The 27,150-nt window shown below is 33.0% G+C and overlaps 2 protein-coding genes across 3 annotated transcripts; one reads left to right on the top strand and one right to left on the bottom strand.

Moving 5' to 3' along the window:
- Nucleotides 1–2,121: 2,121 nt before the first annotated feature.
- LOC126657599 (zinc finger BED domain-containing protein RICESLEEPER 2-like) lies at nt 2,122–9,685 on the bottom strand. Its single transcript, XM_056103763.1, has 7 exons — nt 9,533–9,685; nt 5,706–5,757; nt 5,346–5,380; nt 2,898–5,064; nt 2,734–2,806; nt 2,552–2,639; nt 2,122–2,127 (listed from the first exon to the last, which is right to left on the bottom strand). Exons 1-7 carry the CDS (start codon nt 9,683–9,685, stop codon nt 2,122–2,124), a joined length of 2,574 nt encoding a protein of 857 aa, XP_055959738.1.
- Nucleotides 9,686–18,075: 8,390 nt separating this feature from the next.
- Nucleotides 18,076–23,355, top strand: LOC126655889 (autophagy-related protein 13b). 2 transcript variants are annotated; one of them, XM_050350238.2, is made up of 4 exons: nt 18,076–18,195; nt 18,319–19,796; nt 19,878–20,059; nt 22,652–23,355. In XM_050350238.2, the coding sequence occupies exons 2-4, from the start codon at nt 18,438–18,440 to the stop codon at nt 23,040–23,042; spliced, it is 1,932 nt and encodes a 643-aa protein (XP_050206195.1). In that variant the 5' UTR covers nt 18,076–18,195; nt 18,319–18,437; the 3' UTR covers nt 23,043–23,355. The 2 variants fall into 2 exon arrangements, with proteins under 2 accessions (XP_050206195.1, XP_050206196.1); XM_050350239.2 differs by having other exon boundaries at nt 18,076–19,796.
- Nucleotides 23,356–27,150: the final 3,795 nt, after the last annotated feature.

Raw genomic sequence — 27,150 nt, 5'->3', positions numbered from 1 at the left:
GCAAAATCTATACGGAGGCCCCTTTATTTTACCGTTTTTGTTCGAGAGGCCCAACCCTAAAGTTGTTCACGTTCAGGTCCCTCACTACTAGAAATCTGTCATTTAGCTACGGATTTCGTCGCTAAATGGCATAAATCCGTCGCCAAATGGCTTTAGCGACAGATTTAATCCGTCGCTATATTCCTGGTCGCTAAATCATTTAGCTACGGAAAAAAAAAATTAACGACGGATTTTAAAAAATTTAGCGACGGAGTTAGCGACGGATTTTAATCCGTCACTAATTTTTTTTTAAAAAAAATAAAAAAAATTAATTTTTTTAATTAAAGCTAAAAATAAAATATTATTTAATCTATAGCCCACGGTCACCCACCCACCCGCGATAGGTCACCTATCGCCATCCTTCGGCAATTTTCGCAAACTTCCCAATAGGTCACCCATCCTTCAATTGCTCTCAGCCAAACCTCTTTAACCTTCTAGTTCCCACGCGCGTAACTCCATCTTAGCCAGCTCAGATTCTTGAAATATATCTATGTATATTATATTTAAATATAACTAAAAGGAACGAATATTTACTCCCGCAATCAACAGTCACATTATAAAATAATTATTTTTTCATACTAATTATTTTTTCTAATAATTATTTTGAATAAAAATAACAAATTATTACTTTTACACTTTACTACCGCATTCTAATATAATAAATTTTCTAATTAATAGTAATTTTTTTAATAAATAATTATTTTTTATGAATAATTATTTTTTACTGAATAATTATTTTTTATACATAATTAATTTTTTAATAAATAATTAATTTTTTAATAAATAAATATTTTTTTAACAAATAAATATTTTTTAAATAAATAATTGTTTTTTAATAGAATTAATACTTTTAGCAACGGATTGTGGAATCCGTCGCTAACAGTTAGCATTTAGTGACGGATTGTGTAATCCGTCGCTAAATGTATTACGTCGCTAAAAGTAAAAAAAATTGACGGGGTTTGTCCCGCCATTTTAGGGCGGAATTTCTGTCGCTAAAGTTGGCGGGATGAATCCCGCCAATTTTTTTGGGGATTTAGCGACGGATTTTGAATCCGTCACTAAATCTGTCGCTAATCGACGGTTTTCTAGTAGTGCCTGTACTTGCCAAATCCCGATTTTCATATTTTTTTGAGGACTGGAGGAACAAAAACTTTGTAAGTAGAGGGGACTACAAAAAACTAAAAAAAGGACCTGAAAATTCAAAATTAGATAAATAGAGGGACCTGATGAATAAAAAAATAGTACAAGGACTTCCTGAATAAAAATGATATAGTATAAGGGCATCTAAATGGGTTTAGCCTACTTTAAATAAACAAGTTTTCTGACATGAATGATGTTTGGAAATGAATGTTCAAGAACAATCCTGAATGAGTTTATAAAATAAGGAGAAATCAATAACATTTTTTGAAATTAAGCGAGTTCATATTATTAAAATCAATTAATAAATTATAAACTAAAAACTGTGAAAATATTTGAAGAAAATAGTTTTATTATTATATAAACAAACGGAATCCTATTCCAAATATTCATACAATTAACAATAATAATAGCGATAATTATCATATTCCAATTTAAGGCCTCGGTCTCGAGTAGGGCTGAGCACGGTTCGGTTCGGTTCGGTGCGGAGTCCAAATTCCCAGAACCGAACCAAACCACTTTTATTTTAAGGGAACCAAACCATGCAATTCGGTATACGGTTTTTTCGGTTCGGTGGACCGAAAGTTCGGTTTAACCGTCCGAACCGAGCCGTTTGAACCGAATTTTAAATATATAGAAAATAATTAAAAAAAATAATAAACTATATATATTTGACAGTTTTACAAAAAATTACAAATTATAATCAAAAGGCCAATCATTTGCAATTTTTCATAATTGCATTGGCTCAAAATCACCCATCACTAAGCCTATATAAATATCAAGTTTAGTATACTAAACTATAGCTTAGCTTTACAAAAAAAACATAACTAAGCTATTACATTTTTACAATTAATGGGTGTACAAAATATTCACCAAAAATATACCCTAAATCTGTCAGCTTTAGGTCAAAACAAGCCTGTACAGCTTCAAAATTTCCTTCACAAGTCAATCCTGCAAAATAACACAATGAAATAAGACAGTATCCAAAAGCAAAATAGTATTCACATTAATGTAAGTAAAAGAAAAAGGCTCAGACTTCAAATATAAGTCATTTAAGCTCAAATCAATTAAAAGGCAACAATTAATGTCACACAGTTAATGATCAAATCAATTAAAGGCAACAATTAATGTCACACAGTTAATGATCAAGCTATCAGACTTAAACAAGTGGAAGCTTCATCACAGCCAAAATATGTAATGATAAATTAGCAAAGACATAGCAGAGAAATCAACAGAAAAACATAAATAGATCTCATCAGCAATGTCAAAAGCTTTAAAGGCTCAGATATAAGATATGTCAAGCACAAACACTAAGTCCATAAAATGGTGGCATAAATATAGTGCCTCATCAATTTACAGTCATTAGTATTCAAACTTGGATGGTGGAAGCATCATCACAGCCAATATGAAGCATAAAGACAGAGAAATCAAATCCAACAACACACATATAAACTATGTCTATGCTAACTTATCAGAAGGCAACTAGATCATAAAGGCAACAAGCTCAGATTTGGCTTCCTAGTCCAACATGCCAACATGTCATATGACCAAACAAACATCAAGTAAATTGAGAAAAGGACATATAGACAAACAACAGCATTAGTGTTAGCATTGGTTGGTTCTTGAAAGCCTGCAAAAAAAGAATAATAGAGAGTTAATAATTCATAAATAATCAAAGTAAAATGTAAATAAACTAAAATTTAAGTTTGACAGTATAATACCTTCTTCAAACTGCTCCAATTCATCCAAAGACTCCTCAACAGAAACAGGTTTAGTTGGGTCTTTAAGCCAATCCTGAGTGCAGATTAGAGCTTCCACAAGTGTTGGAGTCAGGCTACTCCTGAAGTCATCTAGCACTCTTCCACCAGTGCTAAATGCTGACTCAGAAGCAACTGTGGAGACTGGGACTGCAAGAATGTCTCTAGCCATTTTAGAGAGGACAGGCAACCTCTCTGAGTTCAGCTTCCACCATCTGAGAATGTCAAAATTCTCCTCATTTGCAACTACTGCCTCTCCAAGGTACAAATCCAATTCAGATTTCTTGGTCCCACCAACACCACCAGTCTCCTTCATTTCTTGTAGATACCTCTCTTTCAACACAGAATTGGCTTGAGATAAGCCACCAACATGCTCAGATGACACACTAGTCTGGCCACCACCAATGGCCTTTTCTTTCTTATGTTGTAATTCATAGTCATTGAATAATGCAAGCAAATCATCCATCAGACCAGAAAACAGAAATTTACCCTCTTGAACACCATACATATGAGTCAATGTGTACTCCAAATAAAGAATTCTATCCCTAGGATCTAAAATGTTAGCAAAGAATATCAACTTGTTCATTACAATAGGATCACCCCAGTATTTATCAAATTTTTGTTTCATTTTAGACCCCATAGACCTCAATGACACATCATCAGACCTTGTCCAGTCTTGCAAGATTGTACACAAATCAGAAATTTCATTGAAATGGTTGTTAGAAGTCACATAAAGAGAACCAGAAATTCTCAATGTCATTTTGTAAAAACATTCTAACATGCCACATAACTCCTTAACATGTTCCCAATCCAAGAAACCAGGAACACTATCACCCAAATCTTTTTTAAAGCTTGACTCTGTTTCTTCATACTCCTCAAAGACTTTTTGATACAAACAGGCAGTACTCAACATGAGATAAGTTGAATTCCATCTAGTTGGGACATCTAGACATAATGAACGCTTACATTCTAACTCACATGTCTTTTTACATTCCTTAAACTTACTTAGTCTAAGAGGTGAGTTTTTAATATATCTAACAACCCCCCTAACTTTTTGAACAGAAGCTCCACTTTCTTTTAGACCATCAGACACAACCAGATTAAGAATATGAGCTATGCATCTCATGTGAGCAACTTTACATCTAGCAGGACTACAACCCCAAGTCAGCATTTTTTTCATGAAAAAACTCATGGCAGCAGTATTATTTTCAGCATTATCAAGGGTCACAGTAAAGATATTCTTGAGCCCCCACTCTTGCAAACAGGTTTCTAAAGCCTTAGACAAGTATTCACCCTTATGCCTAGAACAAGGTACAAAAGAAATTATCTTTTTATGAAGCTTCCACTCAGTGTCTATGAAATGGGCAGTGACACACATGTAATTAATTCTTTGATTAGAAGTCCATGCATCACTAGTTAGACTTACTCTCTGAGTATTAAATTTCATAAAATGTTTCAGTTTCAGCTTCTCTTCCACAAACATGGCATAGCAGTCTCTATTTACAGTCCATCTAGATGGAATTTTAAACCTAGGACATGCAATACTCATCAACTTTTTAAAACCCTGTTTCTCAACAAATTTCAGAGGCAATTCATCAACCACAATCATGTATGACACAGCCTTTCTAATGGCTTCCTGATCAAATTTCCAATTAGCAACATTGCACATTTGAGGACCACTATTAGGGACTACACCCACATTTACAGCAGGCTGAAAGGATAATAAAGCTTGTCTGGTTTCTAAACTATGCGGGTGCTTACTGCATCTAAGCATGTGACCTCTCAAAGTAGATGTACCATTTTTTTTGGCATGACAGTTATAAATACGAGCACAGTAAGAACACTTAGCTTGTATGATTACCCCATCAGCATCTTTAATAGCATTGAAATGGTCCCAAACAATTGATCTTTGGTGGACTTCCTTTCTCTTTCTAGTATTTGCTTCCACTGGATTATTTTGTCCACCACTACCACCAGCATGGTCTGGGTTAGTCACTGCATTTGCTTCCATTGGACTTTGTCCACCATTTCCATCTGGGGCAATCTCTTGGACAACAGGAAGTTGGCCAGTAATGGCTTCTAGATCAATTTCAGAATTAAGGTCAATTGCAGGGTCAGAATCAGTGTCCATCTACAAAAACACAAACACAGAAAACAAAAACACAGATTAGGTCATACACAATCTTAATCAAAATAAAAACATAATAAACAAACATTTTAATCATAAAAGCCAAAACATTACCTTTGTATAACAAAAACAGAGCTTCCACCAAAGTTTTAAGCACCAATTTGTGCAAAGAGTTCATGAAATAAGAAGAAACAACCAAACTCAGAGACATGGAACACAAGAAAATCAAAGACCAAACATCAACAACAATACAAGAACTCAGGAAAGCAAGCATTAGGTTTTACCTTAGAATAGTGCAGATTGGGGCTTCCACCAAAGCCTTTAATACCAACAAATTTCAGCCATTGAAACATGAAAACAGGACCGATATTAGCAATCAAAACCACGAATCAATACGAATCAAAACAGAGAGACATGGGATAGAAATTGACAGTAACAGAGTCCACAGATAAGGGTTTACCTTAATAACTCTTTTTTAGGTCATAAAGGAAACACAATCTACAAGAAGAGACAAAAATAAAAAGAAAAATGTTAGATCAAAGCAAAATAAAAAAATAGAGGAAAATATAATCATTTGTATTAGTATTACCTTATGATTCGTGTGTTTCGACAGAAATCAGCATAAGTCTAGCATCGATTGATACTTTGCGAGCCAAAAACTTCACAAGCAAAGGAGATAAAAACTTCACTGGAAGACTGGAACAGAGAAACAAATGCTAGCAAACGAAGAATCGATGGTAGACTATGCTGGGAAGGGAAGATTATCTGCTAAAATGAGAGATAAGTCGAGCGATTAGGCTTAAATTGTTAGGGTTTCGTAGAGAGAAGGAGGAGCGTTTTTTAGAGAGAGAGTGAGGCGGTGCAAATGAGAGCGAGAGATCAGTTTTTAGGGTTAGGTTTAGGAAATAAAATTATTTATATATCCTAGGGTTTCTTGTATAAAACGACGTAGTTTTATATTCGGTTTTCCTCGGTTCGGTTCGGTCACCGAAGGGAAAATCCAAACCAACTCCATAAACCGAGTTTTTTCTTACCCTAACACCAAACCACTCCATTTACTCCATTCTAACCACTCCATTATTTATTTCGGTTCGGTTTGACTCGGTTTTTCGGTTTGACTCGGTTTTTGCTCAGCCCTAGTCTCGAGAGCCTGAAATTTGATTGAATTAATTCATTATACACGAATCCAAAGAGCCCAAAGTTCCACCTAGTTAATCCTACATACCATCAATCGATTAATCCATCAAATTCAATTTATGATGACGATTACAGACATGAAATCAATTAATAGCGGCGCGCGCACAGTCCTAGTCATGTGCAATAAGATACATGTTCCAATATAACCATAACGATTTAGAAATCCATTATGAAATTAAAATGTATAAAATAGTTTATTATTAAAACATTCCAGTTATTTAATAATCAAATATAATAATACAAACTCACATATTGATCACTTAAATTTCCACAAACTCAAGTTAGAGAAGTTAAGTGGTCTAGAAACAATCAAGAATTAAGATATTGACTAATATAATGGGAACATAAAGCATAACTCTAAAGTACTTCTAGACTGAACACTTTGACATTAGTCAATTAACAAATAAACAATCAAACTGCATTACACATATCAATTTCAGAGAAATCACCGCATTGCAACATCGCAATATCAACCAAGTCACAACTCAAGGTTTAATACATAAACATAAAATATTTAAATATAAAAAAAATCTTATTCTATACTTCCATCAGTAAAAATCTATTCAAAATTTATGCTTCGGGTTTCGAAACAAATCATTTACGAATTGAAATCATGAATATCTCATAGATATCAAAGTTGTCCAAAATCATATAAAATAAAACTGGATAGAAATCGAGGAAAAATATAAGAGTAACGATTACACATATCAGACTCTGCCTCCCAAATACATTCTTCAACTGAATGATTTCTCAAAAGGACCTTCAACATCACAATTTCCTTATTCCGCGGCCTCTTGACTTGAGTGCCCAAAATCTTAACGTATTCCTCTTTACACTACTAAAAAACTGCATTTTAGCGACGGATTCAAAATCCTTCACTAAATATTTTTTAGCGACGGATGTTGAATCCGTCGCTAAATTCGTCAAATAATTGGCGCGAGTTATCCCATCAATTTTAGCGACGGATTTGATGGATTTAGCAACAGATTTTAAATCCATCCCTAAATTAGCGACATATTTGGAATCCTATATTTAGCGACAAATTCATAATTTCGTCGCTAAATATGCAGATTTAGCGACGGATTCAGAATTTCGTGGCTAAATATGGAGATTTAGCGACGGATTTTTGAATCCTCCACTAAATAATTATTTATTAAAAAATATAATTTATAATTTTAAAAAATATTTATTGAAATATATTAATTTTTTTTCAAAAAATACTTATTTAAATATTATTAATTTAAAAAATTGGCACGAGTTATCCCGCAAATTTTAGCGACGGATTTTGACGGATTTAGCAACAAATTTTAAATCCGTCACTAAATTAACGACGTGTTAGCGACGGATTTGGAATCCTATTTTTAGCGACGAATTCATATTTCCATCGCTGAATATGCAGATTTAGCGACAGATTCATAATGTCGTCGCTAAATATGCAGATTTAGCGACGGATTCAGAATTCCGTTGCTAAATATGCAGATGTAGCGAAAGAATTCTGTCGCTAAATATGGAGATTTAGCGACAGATTTCTGAATCGCTCGCTAAATAATTGTTTATTCAAAACATAATTTTTAATTTTAAAAAAAATTATTAAAATATATTAATTTTTTTAAAAAAAATTATTTAAAAATTATAAATTTTTTATTTAAAAAATATTTATTTAAAAAAGGTTATTTTAAAACAAAATATTTCAAAAAATTATTATTATTTTAAAAAATTATTATTTAAAAAAATAAAAAAGTTTATTAAAAATATTTCTTTAAAAATATTTTAAAAGAATATTAATTTTTTTCTTAAATAATTATTATGAAAAAATAATTATTTTAGTATGTGAGAGTAAATATTTGTTCTTTTTTAGTTGTATTTAAATAATAATATAGATAGATATAGAATAAGAATCTGAGTACGCGCGGGGAACTTCAAGTTTAAATAAGATTGAGGGGGAGCAATGGATGGATGGCTGACCTACTGGGAAGTTTGTGAAAATCATGGATAGTGACGGTGGGTGACTTGTCGCGGGTCGGTGGATGATGGTTAGCAGTAGATTAAATAATATAATTTATTTTACGATTAATTTAAAAATATTAATTTTTTAATTAAAAAAATTAGTGATGGATTCAAATTTGTCGCTATATTTTTAAAATTCCTATAGCGACGGATTTAATTCGTCGGTAATCCGTCGCTAAACGTATTAGCGACGGATTTTGGCCATTTAGTGACTGAAAAATTTGTCGCTAAATGGCAGAATTTTGGTAGTGTTATGTGATAACTCTTCAATAATCTATAGACTCCTGTGGTTGAATAACAAGGGAATGATCATATATGTATCTCCGCAATATAAGAACATGAAATACGCATACATGATGAACTTGCGATATATCGTTAAAGATAGATTAAGGGTCACATAATCTACACTTTTATGTTGAAGAGTAATATAATAACTGGATGGAATGACCCATTTTTAGGTCCCTAATTTATATATGTTTTTTTATCCGGTCCTTAAACTATTGTTTATCCTAATCTAGTCTTTTAACTTAGTAAAAAATCATTTTCAAGTCCCTAAACGATAAAAACGACGTTGTTTCGTTACTTTTGAAAATGCAATTTGCTACTTTAATCGACGTCGTTTTTGTCAATTAAGGACTCGAAAACGATTTTTCGCTAAGTTGAACAATTATATAAGGACAAAAAATAATTTAAGGACCGGATGAACAAAACAAATATAGTTTAAAGACCTGGAAATGGGTTATTCCTAGCTGGATTTGACATCCATGGATCCTGATGTAGCATATACTTAAATAAGTCTATATGGCAAAGAATGACATGGTAATGATAATGCTAATATGTGATATACATCATGAAGAATAAAGAGTTTTGGTGCAAAGGAATATTCCAACTCGAGCCATTGGAGTGTATAATTGGGGCCAGAGCTTTGCCTCCCGCAAGGGATCTATCCGGATCGAGTGGGGATTAATCTGAACGTGGAAGGCTTAAAGTTGTCGTTTCATAGTTGGAACTCGTTCAGGACACCTCATGATCAGATAAAAAAAAGTTTGGAATAGTAGAACAGTTAACATGAGGATTAATTTTGGACTAGAAGGAAACATACTAGATACCCAAGCATCTGCTAATATAGAAACATTTTGTCCGGTATTAAATTGCCAAATAATCCATTGCTACAATAATTGTAGACCATAATAAAGACTTCTCCATCCCCATAAAGCTAACTGTGTTAAAGTAGCATGAAATATATTTGTATTTCGAAAATATTTACTCTGTAGAACCTTATATAATAAGGAATGTTTATGTAATGAAATTCTCCATAGTTGTTTAGCAAGTCAAGCTTGATATCCATCAGAACTTTTACTCTGACACGTTGTTTTCCATGATTTCCAATGTAATTTTCTTTCTTCATGGATTTGTCCATACCAAAATTGTTCCATCATATAATTAATACGTTTGCATAAAGAAATCGGCATAACAAAGACTCGAATTGTTAAAATAACCATGATCAATAAAATTTCCTTACCCTACCAAAATTGTTCCATCATATAATTAATATGCTTCCATAAAGAAATCGGCATAACAAAGACTCGAATTGTTAAAAGAGAAAATGTCATGGAATCCCTCAAAAATTGAAAAGTTTATGTTAGTAACCCATGATTTCATTTTTTGCAAAAATCTCTCAAATTTTAAAAAAAACTTTCCATGCCTACCTTTTTATAATTACTCTTCCTATTTTATCCCTATGGTGTATTTTACCTATTGTGTTTTTGTTACACTCAATAATTTCCCCATTTTTTATAAATCAAACCATTGGTCGGAATATTATTGACCGGACCATTTCCGGTCAACGGAAGTCAACGGCTGGTCAACGCCGGTCAACGGAAGTCAACGGCAGGTCAACGCCGGTCAACGGCCGGTCAACAGAAGTCAACGGCCGGTTGACATCAGGTCGGACCATTGCTGGTCGGACCAACAATGGTTTGTGGTCTAACCATTTTTAATGGTTGAACCAATGTTGGTTAGATAATTAAAAATTAAATAAAACACCATTTTGTGGATAAGGAGATTGCCCTCTTGAATGAGAGACTTTGCGCTTTGCCATCAAGGCAAGGCCTTATTGTTGTCAATGTTTGCTCTATATGATATATATATAACTCATTATAAATTTAAATTAATTTGTTAAAATGAAATTAGTTCTACAATACAAATTAAATAAAATATAAATATCTAATTAAATTAAATTTACTATAAATATAATATTAAATTAGTCTAATTTAATTTATTTATTAAAAAATAAAAAAATAAAAATATTTATATTTCACTTTTTATTCATACATGAGTAAAACTAGTAAGATTTTTCACTTGTTAAAATTAAAAAATATATTTTGTTTGTTAAAATTAATAAATATGGTGGTTCGGTGGTCGGACCGAAGTGGTCATGGTCGGATACGTGGTAGTGGTACCCGTCGTGGTGTGCGTAAACTCAATATCAACTCAATGTCAACTTCATTATTTATACTACTAAAAATAATTTATGAAATGAGATAAATTAATAGTAATTTGAATTAAACTATCTAAGGTTTTATTAAAATGAACAAAAAGTAAATTTAAAATAAGTGAACTGAATATCAACTCAATATCAACTTAATGTGAACTCAATATAAACTTAATTTGAACTCAATATAAATTTAATGTCAACTTAATATCAGCGCAATGTAAATTTAACATTAACTTAACGTCGACTCAATGTCAACGCAATGTAAACCTAATATCAACTCAATGTGAACCTAATGTCAACTCAATATAAACCTAATGTCAACTCCATATAAACCTAATGTCAACTCAATGTAAATTTAATATCAATATGAAGTAATTTTTTAGTAAATTGTTTTAATTTTAAAATGTAAACTAATATTAACTCAATGTAAACTTAATAAATCAATGTTGACTGAATGTGAACCTAATGTCTACTCAATGTCAACTCAATGTAAACTTGATATAAACTACGTGTCAATTCAAAGTAATTTTTTTAGTAAAATATTATAATTTTAAAAATTAACTTAATATCAACTGAAGGTCGACTCAATGTCTACTTAATGACGACTCAATGTAAACCTAACGTCAATTCAATATAATCCTAATGTCAATTCAATATAATTATAATATCAACTTAATGTAAACTTAATAACTCAACGTTGAATCAATGTCAACTCAATGTGAACCTAATGTTCACTCAATGTCAACTCAATGTGAACCTAATGTTCACTCAATGTCAACTCAATATAAACTTAATAACTCAACGTTGAATCAATGTCAACTCAATGTGAACCTAATGTTCACTAAATGTCAACTCAATGTAAACCCAATGTTCACTCAATGTCAACTCAATGTAAATTTGATATAAACTACATGTCAATCCAAAGTAATTTTTTTTAGTAAAATATTATATTTTTAAAAATTAACTTAATATCAACTGAAGGTCGACTCAATGTCTACTTAATGACGACTCAATATAAACCTAACGTCAATTCAATATAATCCTAATGTCAACTCAATATAATTATAATATTAACTCAATGTAAACCTATTGTCAATCTGAAGTAATATTTTAGAAAATTATTTTAATTTTGAAATGTAAATTAATATCAACTCAATATAAACTTAGTAACTCAACGCTGACTCAATGTCAACCTAATGTAAACTCAATGTCAACTCATTGTAAATTACATGTCAATGCAAGATAATTTTTTTAATAAATTACTATAATTTTAAAAATTAACTTAATATCAACTCAATTAACTTATATAATCTATTTTGAGTTTTTGTCGAGTTGATATTAAGTTAATTGTGTTTGTAATACATTAATATAATCTATTTAACTTAGTTTACTTTAAGTTAATATTTAATTTACACTACTATTAATTTAATTAGAGTAATTTAATTTAAATTTTGACAAGAGTAATATCTTATTAGTGTTTTTATAATCAACCATTTTAGTAGGTTATATTTAGTTTATATGCTTTTTTATACATTATTAAAGAGTACATGTATTAATATTAAAGAGTAAATAAAGACAACAAGAATGTCTTGCCTTGGTGGTTAGGCACATGGACAAAGAGTGAGAGGTCATGGGTTCGAATCCCACTAAGAGCAAAATTATATTTTATTAATTCTTTTAAAATCTCACCACTACAGTTGACCGCCGCTGACCGGGAGTTGACCGCCGCTGACCGAGCTGACCGGGCGTTGACCGCCGTTGACTGGTCGTTGACCGCCGTTGACCGAGCGTTGACCGGTCGGTCTGCCCGGAATTTGACCGGTTGTCGGTTGTGGTTGGTTGGTTGGTCTAACCAAACCCATATTTGCCACGTGTCAACATTTTATTGACTAAAATATAGACCAATGAGATGTTGCCAAATCGTGAGGACAATATTGTCTTTTTTTTTATTTTGGGTTATGAGGGATTCTTGAACACTTTTTTTTTGGGAGATTTTTGCCAAAATCAAAATGGTGAGGGAAAAGTGAAACACTATAGCACTTTTGAGGGATTTGTGTAAAAAATCCTTGTTAAAATAACCATGATCAATAAAATTTCCTTATCCTACCAAAATTGTTCCATCATATAATTAATACGCTTCCATAAAGAAATCGGCATAACTAAGACTCGAATTGTTAAAATAACTACGTTCAATAAAATTTCCTTACCTTCCATTTGTAAATTTGTGATTTCCAATCCATAAGCTTGTGTTGAATATTATTAATAATATAGACAAACACAAGTTTCTTGGACCTAGGAAAGAAAGTACATAGGTAATCCTAGATAAAAAGATTAAGACTGATTACCAGAAATATTGAGAACAGCTGAAATATTTTTTCTTGGGTTAATTGCATATAAAATCACCACCTTTACTCGAAATTGCAAAAATAACACGACCTTTAAAACGTGGCAATTCAGGACACCACCTTTCATTTCTTTTCAAAAATAACACGGGCATATTTTTAGTGGCATTTTTGCTGACGTGGCGTGACACGTGGCACTCTCATCGGGTGTCCAAGTCAGCAAAATTTTATCAAAAAACGTACCCATGTTGTTTTTGAAAAAAAATAAAAAGTGATGCCTTGAATTGACACGTTTTAAAGGTCGTGTTATTTTTGAAAATTCGTGTAAAGGTGATGATTTTATATGTAATTAACCCTTTTTTCTTTGAACTATAGACATGTTAGCACTAAAAAAGATATCAGACTTTTGATTATTAATAGACCGCCCACTGATGGAAGCATATGTATCCAAAATATGAGAAATTGTCTGAGTAGATTGTTGATAAGCGGAAGAAATTCATTTTATTTGAGTCGATTCATCAATATAATTGTTTTAAATTCATCTAAAAAATTAAGTTTAGATCAAATTATAACAAAAGTTCAATTAATTTAATACATAATAAATTTTGAATGTCAACTTTTATAACTAGCTCAATTTAAAATTTATAATATTCAAATTTAATTTTAAAATTGTATCATATATGGTATATCAAAGTATTTCTATATTTTAAATTTTAATACTGCTTATCTTAAACTGTGTGTTTTTTATCATTAAATTTAAATGCAATATTTTTTTTAGAAGAAATTTTCTAAAGTACACTATTTTGTATTTTATTTTCAACTTTACATTGTTTTCAAACATATTTACAGGCCGTATGTTTTTTTTTATCAAAAATACTTTTTTAAAAAAATTTCTAAAATACATTTTTTCTTTTTTTATAGAATTTTTTCTGAAGTTTTTTTTTTGTGTTTTATTATCGTGTTATTTTAGTGTAAATATGGTGTTTTTTTAGTATAACTATGGTGTTTTTTTATTGTACCTATATTGTTTTAATAGTGTATCTATGGTGTATATATAATGTATTTATAATGTTTTTGTAGTGTATACCATAAAAACACTTCAAATACACCAGAAAAATATAGATACACCAAAAAAACATAAATACACCAAAAAAATCAGAAATACACTGTAGATGCACCAAAAATACACTATAACATAAATACGCCATAAAAACATTGTACATACCCCATAAATCACTTTATTTTTACAAAATCAGTAGCATCAGAATAAAAGAACAAATCTATGAACAAGAGAAAGACAAAAAAATTATATCAATAATAGAAAAATTTATAAAAAATAATAATAGATATACAATAATCTCTTTATAAAAAATTTAAATTATCATAAAAAAATATAAAAAATTACAAAAAAATATAAAAACGATATCGAGGAATCCAGTGGAAGAAACGCGGTGACTAAAAAAAGCAATGGAAGAACCGCGACGATAAGAGATCCACCGATAAAACGCGACAGTAAGAGACACGACGAAAAATCCACCAGAAGACGCGCGACGGCAAGATGAAAAAAAGCGATGTGTGGCGGAAGTAAACGAACGAAAAAGAAATTTGAAAGAAGTAGAGAGAGAGAGAGAGAGAGAGAGAAGAGAATATTGAGAAGAAGAAAGTAGAGAGAGAGAAGTGCAACTGTGTGAAAATTATGATTTAAAATGAGTGAAGCCTTCTATATATAGTAGGTACCTTTATAAATATGTTTGTAATTAGAATAGCGAAGATAATTAAGAAAAGATGGGCGGAAAAAGTTTAAATAAATTTAAAAATCAGATATTTTAAAAATAATCCCCTTTTTTTTATGTATTTGAAATGTATCATATATTAATAGTATTTTAGAGATAATTCATTTGTGTATTATTGTATGCATTATTGATAACAATGTATTAGTTTTGTCATTATTAAATGACATTTCTCTCCCGTTTTGTTTTGTTGTTTTATAGTCTATGATAGTTGCAATGTATTTCATATGTATTTGTGATGTAAGAGATGTAATTGAAGATGTATTTAAGATGTCTTTACGACGTATTGGAAATTTATCAGAGTTCTTTTCTTTTGTTTACAGACTGGTGTTATAGTTTCAATATGAAATATATTTTAGGATTAATTACATATAAAATCACCACCTTTACACGAATTTTCAAAAATAACTCGACTTTTAATACAAGTCAATTCAAGTCGCCACCTTTTGTTTCTTTTCAAAAACAGCATCAGAAATTCTTAGTGGCGTTTTTGCTGACGTGGAAGGACACGTGGCAGACCCATTGGGTGTCCAAGTCAGCAAAATTTTACCTAAAATTGTGCCCATATTGTTTTTGAAAAGAAATGATAGGTGATGCCCTGAATTGACACGTTTTAAAAGTCGAGTTATTTTTGAAAAATCGTGTAAAAATGGTGATTTTATATGTAATTAACCCTACATTTTATTTGTGCATTTGATATATATTCTCAAATATGTATACAATTCACTTCGATCGTAAGTCTTCATAGTCTTTCTTATCCAAAACACATAAATCTAAAACGCATAAATATTAAAAATATTTCACCGAGAGGTGCTATTTTTTATATCATGTATTTTATATTTTTGAAGTTTAATGTACCATTTTTTTTTCTCAAAAATGGATTTATGTTATTTATGAGATATTTTTGAGAATAAAAGATGTCTTTGTATATGAACTATTTTTAATATTTATTTGAGATGCTTTCAAGATGTACTATTTTGAATAGTTTTGTGATTTTTTAATATTCGTAAATATTTAAAAATAATAAAATACCATATATAAAATTATATATTTCAAAAATCAAAAAATTATCTATTTTATTTTTATGCAGAACGTATCTACGATATATCAGAGGTGTATGAAAGATGTGTTAGACGATATACCAGAAATGTATCTCTGATTCGCTGATGCTAACGCGCTGACGCGCTCTGACATGCAAGCCACGTGTGCTAGTTGTTTTGATTACTTTTGTTGGACTGATGTCATGTTATCCATGTGTCACCTATTCAATATAAAAGCATTTGTTGTAAAGTTTTGTGTTTTTTATATGGTGTTGTAAAAGTCTTGGGTGAAGTGTATTTGTTGTAAAATATAGGCATTTATGGACAATTTTATTCTTTTCTCAACAATTAATTGCTAAATTAATTTTATATTAATATATTTATTCATATTTATTAGTTAAATTTTTTTAATCATTATTGGTAACACGGTACATGGAGAACAACTGCAAATCATCAAAAGGCTAAAATAATAGGCCTACCTGAGACAAATCTTTTTTTTTTCTTTGGTAGAAAGAGCCTGAAGGGCCATTACAGGATAGAGTCAGTGGCGATTTTCCATAAAAAATTTGTTTTCTCCACTTTCGCCAAATTGTGAACATCCAGATTTGATTTTCTCTCAATCTAGACAAAATATATCTCTTGAAAGGAGTTCTTTAGCAGTCATATATCTTGACAGATTCCTCAATCTATAGTTATCGAGCATAAGCCGACATTTATGAATTCGGTCACCGAACTACGTCTCCTTTAAAGATCACATTTCTCCATCCAAGACAAACCTAACTAAAAAAAACAGTGGACGTATAATCATATAACAACATTAGTCCTACTAATCATATGTATAGTTTTCGAACACAAAGAAACATGTCTATTGCACCCCACGCATCAGCCACATTCTTCCTAAAAGAATAACAAAAATCTACAGCTCGACAAATTGATGTTGAGATTTGTGAGAGAAGCCACACATCGCAAACTTTTTCCATATACACGTCTTCAGGTAAAACTCTAATATTTTTTTGATGAACAATGATTATATTAAAAGTCACGAAAGGTGACAAAAACTCAAGCTAAAAGATTTCGTACAAAAAGTGGATCACACGGAACACGCTATGGGTTACGACTTAAAGTAAGGAAAATTACAAGTCCGAGAACAAAATACATCGAGTATTCCTGAAAAAGTCCAAACTTGAATAAAAAAAAGGCTTAATGGCGTAAAAAATCATAAACTTTAGCGTGTTTTGCAAATTTAACATAAACTATCAATTTTGGCAAATTAAATCACAAACTTTTGATTTTTTGCAATTTTAGCACCGATCAATTTTCCTTCAAAAAAATAGAGAAAAATGCTGATGTGGATGCCGGAATAGTGGTTATTCCGGTGTACACATCAGCATTTTTTTCACGAAAAATTGCTTGGTGCTAAAATTGCCAAAAATCAAAAGTTTGTGTATTAATTTGCCAAAATTGAAAGTTTATGTTAAATTTGCAAAACACGCTAAAGTTTGTGATTTTTTACGCAATTAAGCCTAAAAAAAATTCCAATTACAAGTTTTAAACAACCAAATTGCCTTAGATAGGTAGTTAAAAATAACATCTCCTTTGTTTGTTTTTAAGTTTTGAAAGACTCTTTTGTTTCTGCATTTCCATAATTCCCAAATAATAAACATCCAAGTAACCTCCCATAATTTCATATACTGACCTCTAGGAATAATATCCTGCCATTAATACTCTTTTAATCTACATTCTCTATACTCTTGCTATTCTAATCTTCTTTTTCCACTTATACATGATTGTTGGTGTGGATGTTTGAAATTCCCTTCCGACGTTCTTATAACGAGTTTGTTCTTATTCTCAAATGGACTATCCGCCATTTAGACTTTGAATTACTCTGTGATTCATCAATTATTAATTAAATTTTAAAGAATTTAAAAGAATTATCCAATACAAGTCATTTAGTGATCGGATGAAATCTCGTATTAACGGAATAATTACCGGATTGACAATAAGGTCTTATTTGTTTACTTTTATAATTTTAAGGGTTAAAATTACAACAAAACTAAATATCAAGTCCTTGAATGTCCTTAGGTCAAAAGTGTAAGTCTATTTCATTACATTTGTTTTCAAATATTAAATTCTTAATTTAACCATTTGATTGAAGTTCCTCCTCATCGTCTTCAACTTTCTCATCGTTAAATTTATCTTATAACAACAACTAAAAACTCTTCGTTTACATAACTCGAAAATCAAGTCAGCGATTACAACCAGTAAGTTAAATAACTGTTCTCTTTTTTAAAATCGCTAGCCGTTCAATTACCTGTAAAATTAATTTTTAATGCTCGATTAGCTTTCTGAGTATTATTTACTTTCTGGGTTTTGTTTATTTGTAGTGATTATGCGTTATTTTGCTGCAATTTTGAGATAAATCAACTGGGTGGTTGTAAAGGTGGTATAATCTCAAGGTTTTTATTTAAGGGTTTGTGAATTTATCTATTAATTTGTTTTAAATATGGCATCTAACCATAGTAATACTAGTAATACTCACACTGAAGCTGCCAAAGTAGAACAAATTATTACTGAATTCTTTGCTAAAAGTCTCCATATAATATTGGAATCGAGGTCCTCGTTTATGTCGTCGCGTAATTATAGTGGAGAACAAGTTTTTTCGTCTCCGTCTCCGTCTTCGTCATCATCGTCTTCTTCGGGTGTTAGGCCGCGGGATAAATGGTTTAATTTAGCTCTTAGGGAATGCCCTGCTGCTCTTGAGAATCTTGATATTTGGAGGCAGGGTAATCTTGAACCTATGGTTGTTGATGTTGTATTGGTCGAGAGGCCGCTTGATTGGGACCCGCTTAATTGTTCCCCGAGAAAGGATTTTGGTAGGACTTGGAATTTTGATCAGGAAGAAGTGGGTTGTGATGCTGATAAGAGCGAAAAGATTGTCGAGAGATGGATACTGCAATATGAGAGTAGGAAGACACGGGACAGTGGTTCTGGTAGTAGGCGATCGAGTAATACTTTGCATACGTTGTATAAGAAATCGATTTTGCTTTTGAGGTCTTTGTATTTAACTGTTAGGCTTCTGCCTGCATATAAGATTTTCCGTGACTTGAGTTCATCTGGACAGATTCAGACATTTACTCTTACTCATAGGGTATCTTCTTTTGCTGATCCATTCAGCCGCAAAGAAGAGGCTGAAATGCAGCGATTCGGTTTTAGTCCTGTTGAAACATCTTCTGGTAGGCTTTGCCTTTCAGTGTTGTATCATGCATCACTGTCAGATGTAAGATCGGAATCATCAACCCCAGTCTCCCCACAGTTTATCCCTAATTATGTTGGGAGTCCATTGGCAGACCCGATAAAAAGGTTTCCCTCTCTTCCTGCGTCACATGGTTCTCCGTCATCTTTGCCATTCTCAAGACGACACAGTTGGAGTTATGACCGTTATAAAGCTTCACCACCTTCATTTTCATTCTCCCCATCTCCGACTCATTCAGAATCACATGCTTCGCTTTCTAATCCAAATTATCGTCGCTTACTACAAGTGAATTTGCCCCCTCATCCACCTGAAACATCTTCTAGTTATAAGAAGAATACAAGCTTTGATGAGTATAGTCCTTCTCCTAACTTCACCCCCTCACCATCCCCTTCACCACCAATCTACATTCCCGGTAGCCATCTTTCTAAAGCTCTTTTGCGATCTGAAAGTGCACCAGTTAGCATACCTGCATCCAAACTTGTTGGCTCTCCTGTGTTGTCCAGCAAGCAAAATTTGCCTCCATCGCCTCCAATCAAAGGAATCAGATCCAGTAATCCTAGAGCTGATAGAAATGCAGGTCAGGCCCAGACTGGTATATCAGTTGAAAAGGTAATATATATGCTCATTGCAGAAGTAGTTTATTTCAGACATAATTCCTTAGCTATGATTGATTTTTTTCATTTGCTGTAGTGTTTCTCTCTTGGGAAATATGATGTTAAAAGGTATTCGGGAATGAAGATATCATCCAACTGTTCTCCGCAGATTTCATATTCTAGAAGTTCCAGCAGGTCTTACCAGGATGATTTTGATGAATCGGATTTTCCTTGCCCATTTGATTTGGAGGAAGATGATATGACAGATCCTGGTAGCAGGTAACTGTTTAGTAGTTTCTACTATCTGTTTTTTTTTTTTTTTATTCTCAGTGCAAGAATCTAAGTTCTTCAAATTTACTGGTTGTCGTATGATTGGAATTTGAACTCAATTAGTAATGGATGCTCTTATATGATTGAATATAAAAGTACTGTTTCTTGGCTTACAAACACGGACAAATGTGCAGTATAAATTTTAAATAGATCAAGGTTTAAACATTTATTAAAATATATCAGTTTGGTGATTAGTCTTTTGTTGAACTTCATATTTTATAAAAGGTGAACTTTAACATTTTGGCACATGTAAAAGCAATAAGTAAACTTAAGTGATCTTGGATATCTATTATGTATTGTTGCTATGTATGTATGGTTGCATAGTAAATAATGTTCTACTGTTTGCAAGTTCCAAAGAAATTTTACAGAAATAAAAAACTTGCCACCTGCTGCTTTCCAGTTTTCTGCTTTTGAACCTGTATCCGAAGATGGATATGATTTACATTTCATTTCAATGTCTTCAGTTGTATGCTGTAAATCCAGTTGATTCTGTTATTTCAGAATCCTGTCAATGCAAGTGCTCCATGTGCATCATTCTATTCATAAATTGATTTAAGAGGAGGCTTATCAATATAATATGTGATGGAAGAGTCTCGTGAGGTATTGTCTGTGGTATGTAGTCGAACTTTGAAGTTATTAGCTGTTTCTATTTGTTCAATTTTCAAGCCAATGAACAAAAGTGGAACTTTTATATCCTTACAGAAAGGAAATAGGTAGAAATTTTAGAACTAAAGGAGTCGGCACACCACAAAGTATGCTGCTGATGCTTATCTGCACTGGATGTGTTCACTTCCAATCTAGTAACTGTAAGAGGTCTTAGTATGTGTCAAATGTAGATTTTTTCGGTGTTCGGGTATATCGGAAAACGAGTTAATAGGAAAATGCTCATCTATTTAAAGAAATCCCTATTTACAGAGTAAACATTTTGTTCTCAGTGCTGGATGTTATTTTCCAAACCTTCGCAAAAAAATTGTAAGGATTATGAGAGAATGTTGTATTGGCACATACTTAGTACTCACTAGCCGATTGGTCTCTAAAGACTGTTGCTAGCAGTCACCTACTCTGGTACTCATTGACAATGATAGCTACCACCATTGGTCCACAACCTTCAAGTTTAAATATGCTATAATGCAGTGAGCCATAGTAGCACAGAGATGATACCTCATTAACAAGGTATTTATCTAACAGATTTTAACTTAATTTCTTTCTTATCATTTCTTTTTCTTACCAAAACAAAAACAAGTTGTAAATGACTATCACAAAAGGTTTCTTGGTGATTTTCTTTTCACGCATACCCTCTAGGTATATGTGCCCAGAATCGTCTTAGGCCAAGCTCTATTACTGAGGTACAGGGCATAGTAGAATGTACTGTTTAAGGTAGACTAGGTTATCATTGGTTGGCAATTGGGACTAACGAGCTCTTTTGAGGATTTTGAAACTATAGTACCTAACTCAATAGTGTTCAAATTAAACAGGCTCTTAAGTCCGTCTTCACAGGTTTTAACATTTTAAATTCATATAAACTCTTAACCTATTAAATACTGCAGTAATTATAGTAATAATGTTATGTTTATTGTTTTTAAGGGTAAAAATCGAGATGTTATTATTCAGTTCTCATCGCAACTATTCTATCACTCAGCTTGACTATCTAGAACAATGATTACATAATGCTTCCAGGTAATTAGGTGATTAGGTACAATCCATATTAAATCAGAGAAAGGGATACTTTGAAGGAGATGAGTGAACATGTAGAACACTTGAAATGTTCTATTATTTGATGATGATTATGATTGCCGACTTAATTCTTTGAATAAATTGGGATGTCTATTAGTTTTAACTATTCGGTTTGAGATGAAATACTCTGAGTTATAATGGCTACATCCTTTACACTCGCAACTTCTATTGAACTTAGATAGCTTATTCATTTCATCCTTTTATTAGCTTGACAAAGATTTTGAAGTATTATGATCTTGTGTGTTTGTGATTTCTCTATTCTGCACATGGGTCTTGCTGATTCATGCTTGCTAGGCCTGAAACACCCTTAGGTTCCAGCCCCAGGCCATGCCTATCCTAGACTGAAGCACCGATGCCTATCGGGTTTATTTTCCATCTTTTATTGTATGATTGTATTATTTCTCACATTAATATGCCTGTCTCGATAATGCCAATACTATATGTGAAATTACAAATATTATGGTTGTGTGATAGTGCATTTTGCAACAGGAATTCAAAAAGAAATGTTTTTGAATGTCACTGCTGCTCGTCTTTTGCAAACTATAATATGCAGTATTATACCGGTCATTCATTCCGTGCATGCTTCTTTTCTTGTGTCTGCTTGTCTAATCATGAATTATGAACTCTGGATTTTTGGATGTTTCATGATAAAAATATAACTACAGATCAAGTCTCATACCTACTAGTAAAACAATCTGGCATGGATCATTCAACTAAATTTAAATAAAATTTTCAAGCAGAAATGGGAAAAAAGGATTATGTTGTTGGAACTGTATTTTGCATTTAACCTAGTGTATTCTCTGACAGGCCTGAATCATATGATCAAAAGGGTCCTTTGTTTGATCCACTTGAGCCGGGAGGATTATTTCCAATAAAAATATCACAGGACGCTGCTGTTGGTGCTCTCGTGCGCATGTTGAAGAAAGCACCACCTCTGCGCCAAGACTTCTCCACTTCAGTCGACATCTTGCAAGAGTCCCGTCCGAAATTATGTAACAGCAACCTTCAGGAGCATATTCAAATATCTGAGACACCTGCATTTCAGCAAGTTTCTTCAAGCATTGCATCTTCAGGGTTTGTCGCCTCAAAGACAACGGCTGATGCGCTTGAAGAACTCCAGGGTTACAAAGAGATCATGAAAGAGTTATTACTTAATCAAGCCAGTAGGTCCAGCACATCAGTCCAACACATCGGGTAATGGCACTTAGAAGCGGCAACGCAACTGCGTGAAATAATGTTAATACTTGCACATATGTACAGAATATGGTTTTAAGAGGTAATTTCATAGAATACAGATGAATGTTTTATTAGCGCCCATTTCGGTGTGTATATACGAGGCGACATGAGAGGATGAGTGAGGTTTATATGATGACAAAAGGTTTATCAGCGGAACCACAATTCCAGTATATTTTGTAGGTAAATCTGTACTGTATCTACAGCTATTTTTAACATATTGGGAGCTTGGCCTCTATGCCATGCATCTATATATATTTTGTTGGTAATCCGTACAATTCATAAGCTATTTATATTTTGCCTGCGTATTGTATTCCATACATAATATGAGTTTGCTTTCTTTATATAAGAATAAAGTAAGAAATTTAAACAAAACAATTGTAGGAAGTAACTTGGGGTGCATTATGTAATCATTGTTCAAAACATGAAGGCTTAATTACTTAAAAACCACCCATCTTAAACTTTTTTTTCGTGTTGCTCCGAAACCCGTAGCAAGCCTATAAACGATAAATCTTTTTCTTTCAAGACATGCATACTTAGGAAAACAAAACAAACGGAAGCATATACATATATACTAGTCACCGAGTAACCGATACTATACTAGTGAGCTTCTGGCTTCCGTATCTACATACGTACTAGCTCCACCATGATCACATACAAAACTATCATATACAAACTAGCATAATTCACAACCAGGCAAACATGGCACTATAGAACCATGGCAAAAATACTAAGTCTCGCAGCCTACAAAACATATATACAAAGACAGCAGAATAAACAACATATATGTACCACCATGCTGTAACGACTATGATTGACTATCAATTACTGCAGCTCCTAACTGAAGTCATGTACTGTACATGCCAAAAAGAAGACTCCCGAAATAGGTTAGGAAGCCTTGTCGATCAAACTCTAGGTGCCTGAAATGTTTAAACAATAACGGGTCAGACCGTGTTGAGTGAGTCCACAATTACTTAAGGTATCGTATAAAATAACATTGCATATCAAAACAAAACGATAATAAAAATACACAGGTAATAGATCCAATCGAAACCCTAATACTGAAACGATCCTGAACTAGGTATATTCCTAGTACTAACGAGCGATAAAGTTTATCAAGTCCTTTTGGTAAGGTCCCGAGATAGTTCGACTGCGTTTAACCTATACCAAGTGGTACAGTCCCGGGATAGTTAGACCGAGTTAAACTAGTACCATTACTTATAACCAAACGATCGATATGAGTCTCGGGATAGTTCCACCGAGTTAACTCTAGATACAAGTCCCGGGATAATTCTACCGAGTTCAACCTCGTATCTAATACAAAAGAGTTAGTATATTCTATCATCTAAGATTTACCCGTCACCGGTTATCACACAATCCTATTGAAGTCCAATAGGTAGCCCGTTTCTTCAGATCATTACTCTGGTTTTCGTACTTTTAGGCAAATCACAAACAATAAGCATTTCGATAAAATCCATAGTATGCAATGCGTTTTATATAGTATATCATATATTAAACATTTTTATGTACAATACACAAAAGTAATATGTAACTCACAAAAACCGATATGCGAATGCTAATACGATAACTCGCCGATCGATCGATCCCTCGAATATGCAACCTCAGTGTCCCATGTGCTTAGAAGCTGTGCTGGTAGGATTTGCCATAACCCTGTGTTTGTAGCTATGGTGGGGGTAGTGTTAGACGAGTTAGGGGACGTGGCTCAAGTATAGTGATCAGGGAGCCTAGCAATCCACACCAAGCACCCCCAGGTATGAAATGGTTTGTGTGATTATGTGTTTAAATGTTTGCATTGTTTTGAATTGTTGTGCGTGTTGCATAGTTAAAGTTTGATCGATAAGGCGCACATTTATAGAATAGAACATCATATAGCTAAGGCCTATAGAGATAGATTTTGGTGAACCGCGTTTAGTAAAGGAACACATATACATAAGTTACTAGAATAGTAATTGAACGAAAAACACATAAAATACATATGACGTGAAATGTAATTCCTGATTTTACGTTTGTTTACCGCGAACAGTGGTAAGTGATATTGAAGAAAGATCGTTGTGAAGAATCGATACATATGGCTAAGGGCTATCTGATACAAGTTTGTGATCAAGAAGATGGATTGTGAAGATTGATAAGTATTGGAAGGATTTGAACAGAATGGTTAATCAGAAATGTTGGAGGAGAGTGTCGTTGGTCGCGAAATACTTAAATAAGTGTTAATGGATAACAAAAATACCAATATCAAAATCATAATAAACTCCAATAAATAAGAAAGAATAGCCATTAATTCGCCGAGTTTGTAATCTGAAGTAACTTCCGAGTTTACAAAGATGTGAAAAGTTTTATGATTTTGAATAAGTACAATTGTGCTCAAACCTCGCATATCGTATGTCATATTGATCACGTTAGAAATGTACTAGCATATGTATATATTTTCTATATAAAGTGCATTTTGTTTTAAAATGTAAATCATGCTCACTATTATGCAAGTACTATAGCAAGAACGTGATTTAAAAGAGCAACTCTTTGGTGATAAGAGGCGTCATCACTCTGGCTATTTTCTCCTTCAGGTCTTCTTCAGCTACGTACGTGGTTTTACTTTTTTGTGGGGATTCGGACGATTCGCCTTCATCCTCCTGATTTTTCTTCTTTGATTGTGCTTTCCTTGCTTCTTTTTCTTGCCTTTTTTCTTCGCATGAGCATCATCTCTTTTCCTTTGCTCTTATCTTTTCGAGTTTAGCCCGCTTCTGGCTTTATCTGGATTTTTTCCATTTCGGGTGGCGTTCCCTCAATTTGTCTCTTTTCCATTCTCGTTCCTCCTCTCTTCGTTCTCAGGGCTCTCGCGCTCTTCATTACTTCGTTTTGTTTTGTCGTTTCCTCTAGTAGCTCCTTGATTATCGGGATTCCTTCCTTCTGTTTCCACTCTCTATCGACTGGATGGCATGGTGAATTGGTTTCTCATAATCTCATAGTTTCCGTATGAGCGTTTGTTGAATTTCGGGCTTCTTCAGTCATCTTGTCCAAGTTGGCCTGGAATGCTTCTAGCATTTTTTTAACACCTCGTGATAGGCTTATGGGAAGACCACGTTTGGAGTTAGATCGCTGTTTCCACCTAGATCTGGAAAGACAATAGTGTTGCTTCCCCTGATCTGTTGCGTCTGATATGGGGGTGTTGAGTATAAAGTTCCACCAGCGTTGGTGTTTGCTAATGTGGTATTGATACCGTCGTTGCTAATGGCATTAGACATTTTGGAGGTGTTTAAACTTTGTGGAGGAGTCTGACCAGGTTCTTTGGATCCATAGGTTGCTTATTTTTGAGATTTGATTCGTTAGAATTCATTCCTTCAGTGAGAATTTATTTTGAGTTCAGAAAAGTTTCATCGAGTTTGAAGTTGTCAAGCTTTTTCCACAGACGCCGCCAATTGATGGAGTCTGCCTTCTGATCCTCTTGATTAAACCTGCAAAACAGGGTAGAAGGTCAATCGAACGGTGGTTGTCCGATTAACTCTCCAATGCTAAAGTCAATATTGAGTTTTGAGCAGTGTTTTAGCGTATTGAATGTAATTGTGCGTTTAGGAATACCTCAAAGTCTTTATATAGTTGTTGAGAGAATACATATTTTAGTCCAAATAGGAAAGTGATTCCTACTTAGTAGCTTTGTGTTTAAATAGAAAAGTGATTCCTTTCAAAGGAAGTCTTATTCAGGAATATCCTCCTTAATAAGCTTATCTTCCTATAGAAGTTTATCTCCGAATAGGAAAGCGATCCCGAATATTTGGTCTTCTATATATTATTCTTCCCGTATAAATAGGTATTTGGCGACGCGCTTTGACCGAGTCCTTTGGGAGTCGGTCTTTCTGGAGATTCGGGCAAATTCTTTTTTAATCTTCAAACTCGATCACGAGTCTCGTGGTCTCCAGTGCCGATGTCATTAGGCTTTCCCCTTTGGGCGAGTTTTAGGATTCTCCCAGAAGGACAGATCTTGTACGACTCGGTTCCACTATACTTATGGCAGAATTCAGTTTCCATCAATTCTCATTTCACTTATCCTCAATGTG

The sequence above is a fragment of the Mercurialis annua genome, linkage group LG7 (assembly GCF_937616625.2).
Source record: "Mercurialis annua linkage group LG7, ddMerAnnu1.2, whole genome shotgun sequence".
NCBI classification, from domain to species: Eukaryota; Viridiplantae; Streptophyta; class Magnoliopsida; order Malpighiales; family Euphorbiaceae; genus Mercurialis; species Mercurialis annua.
The sequence above is the reverse complement of the archived record's forward strand: the minus strand, read 5'-3'. Positions and strand labels throughout refer to the sequence as shown.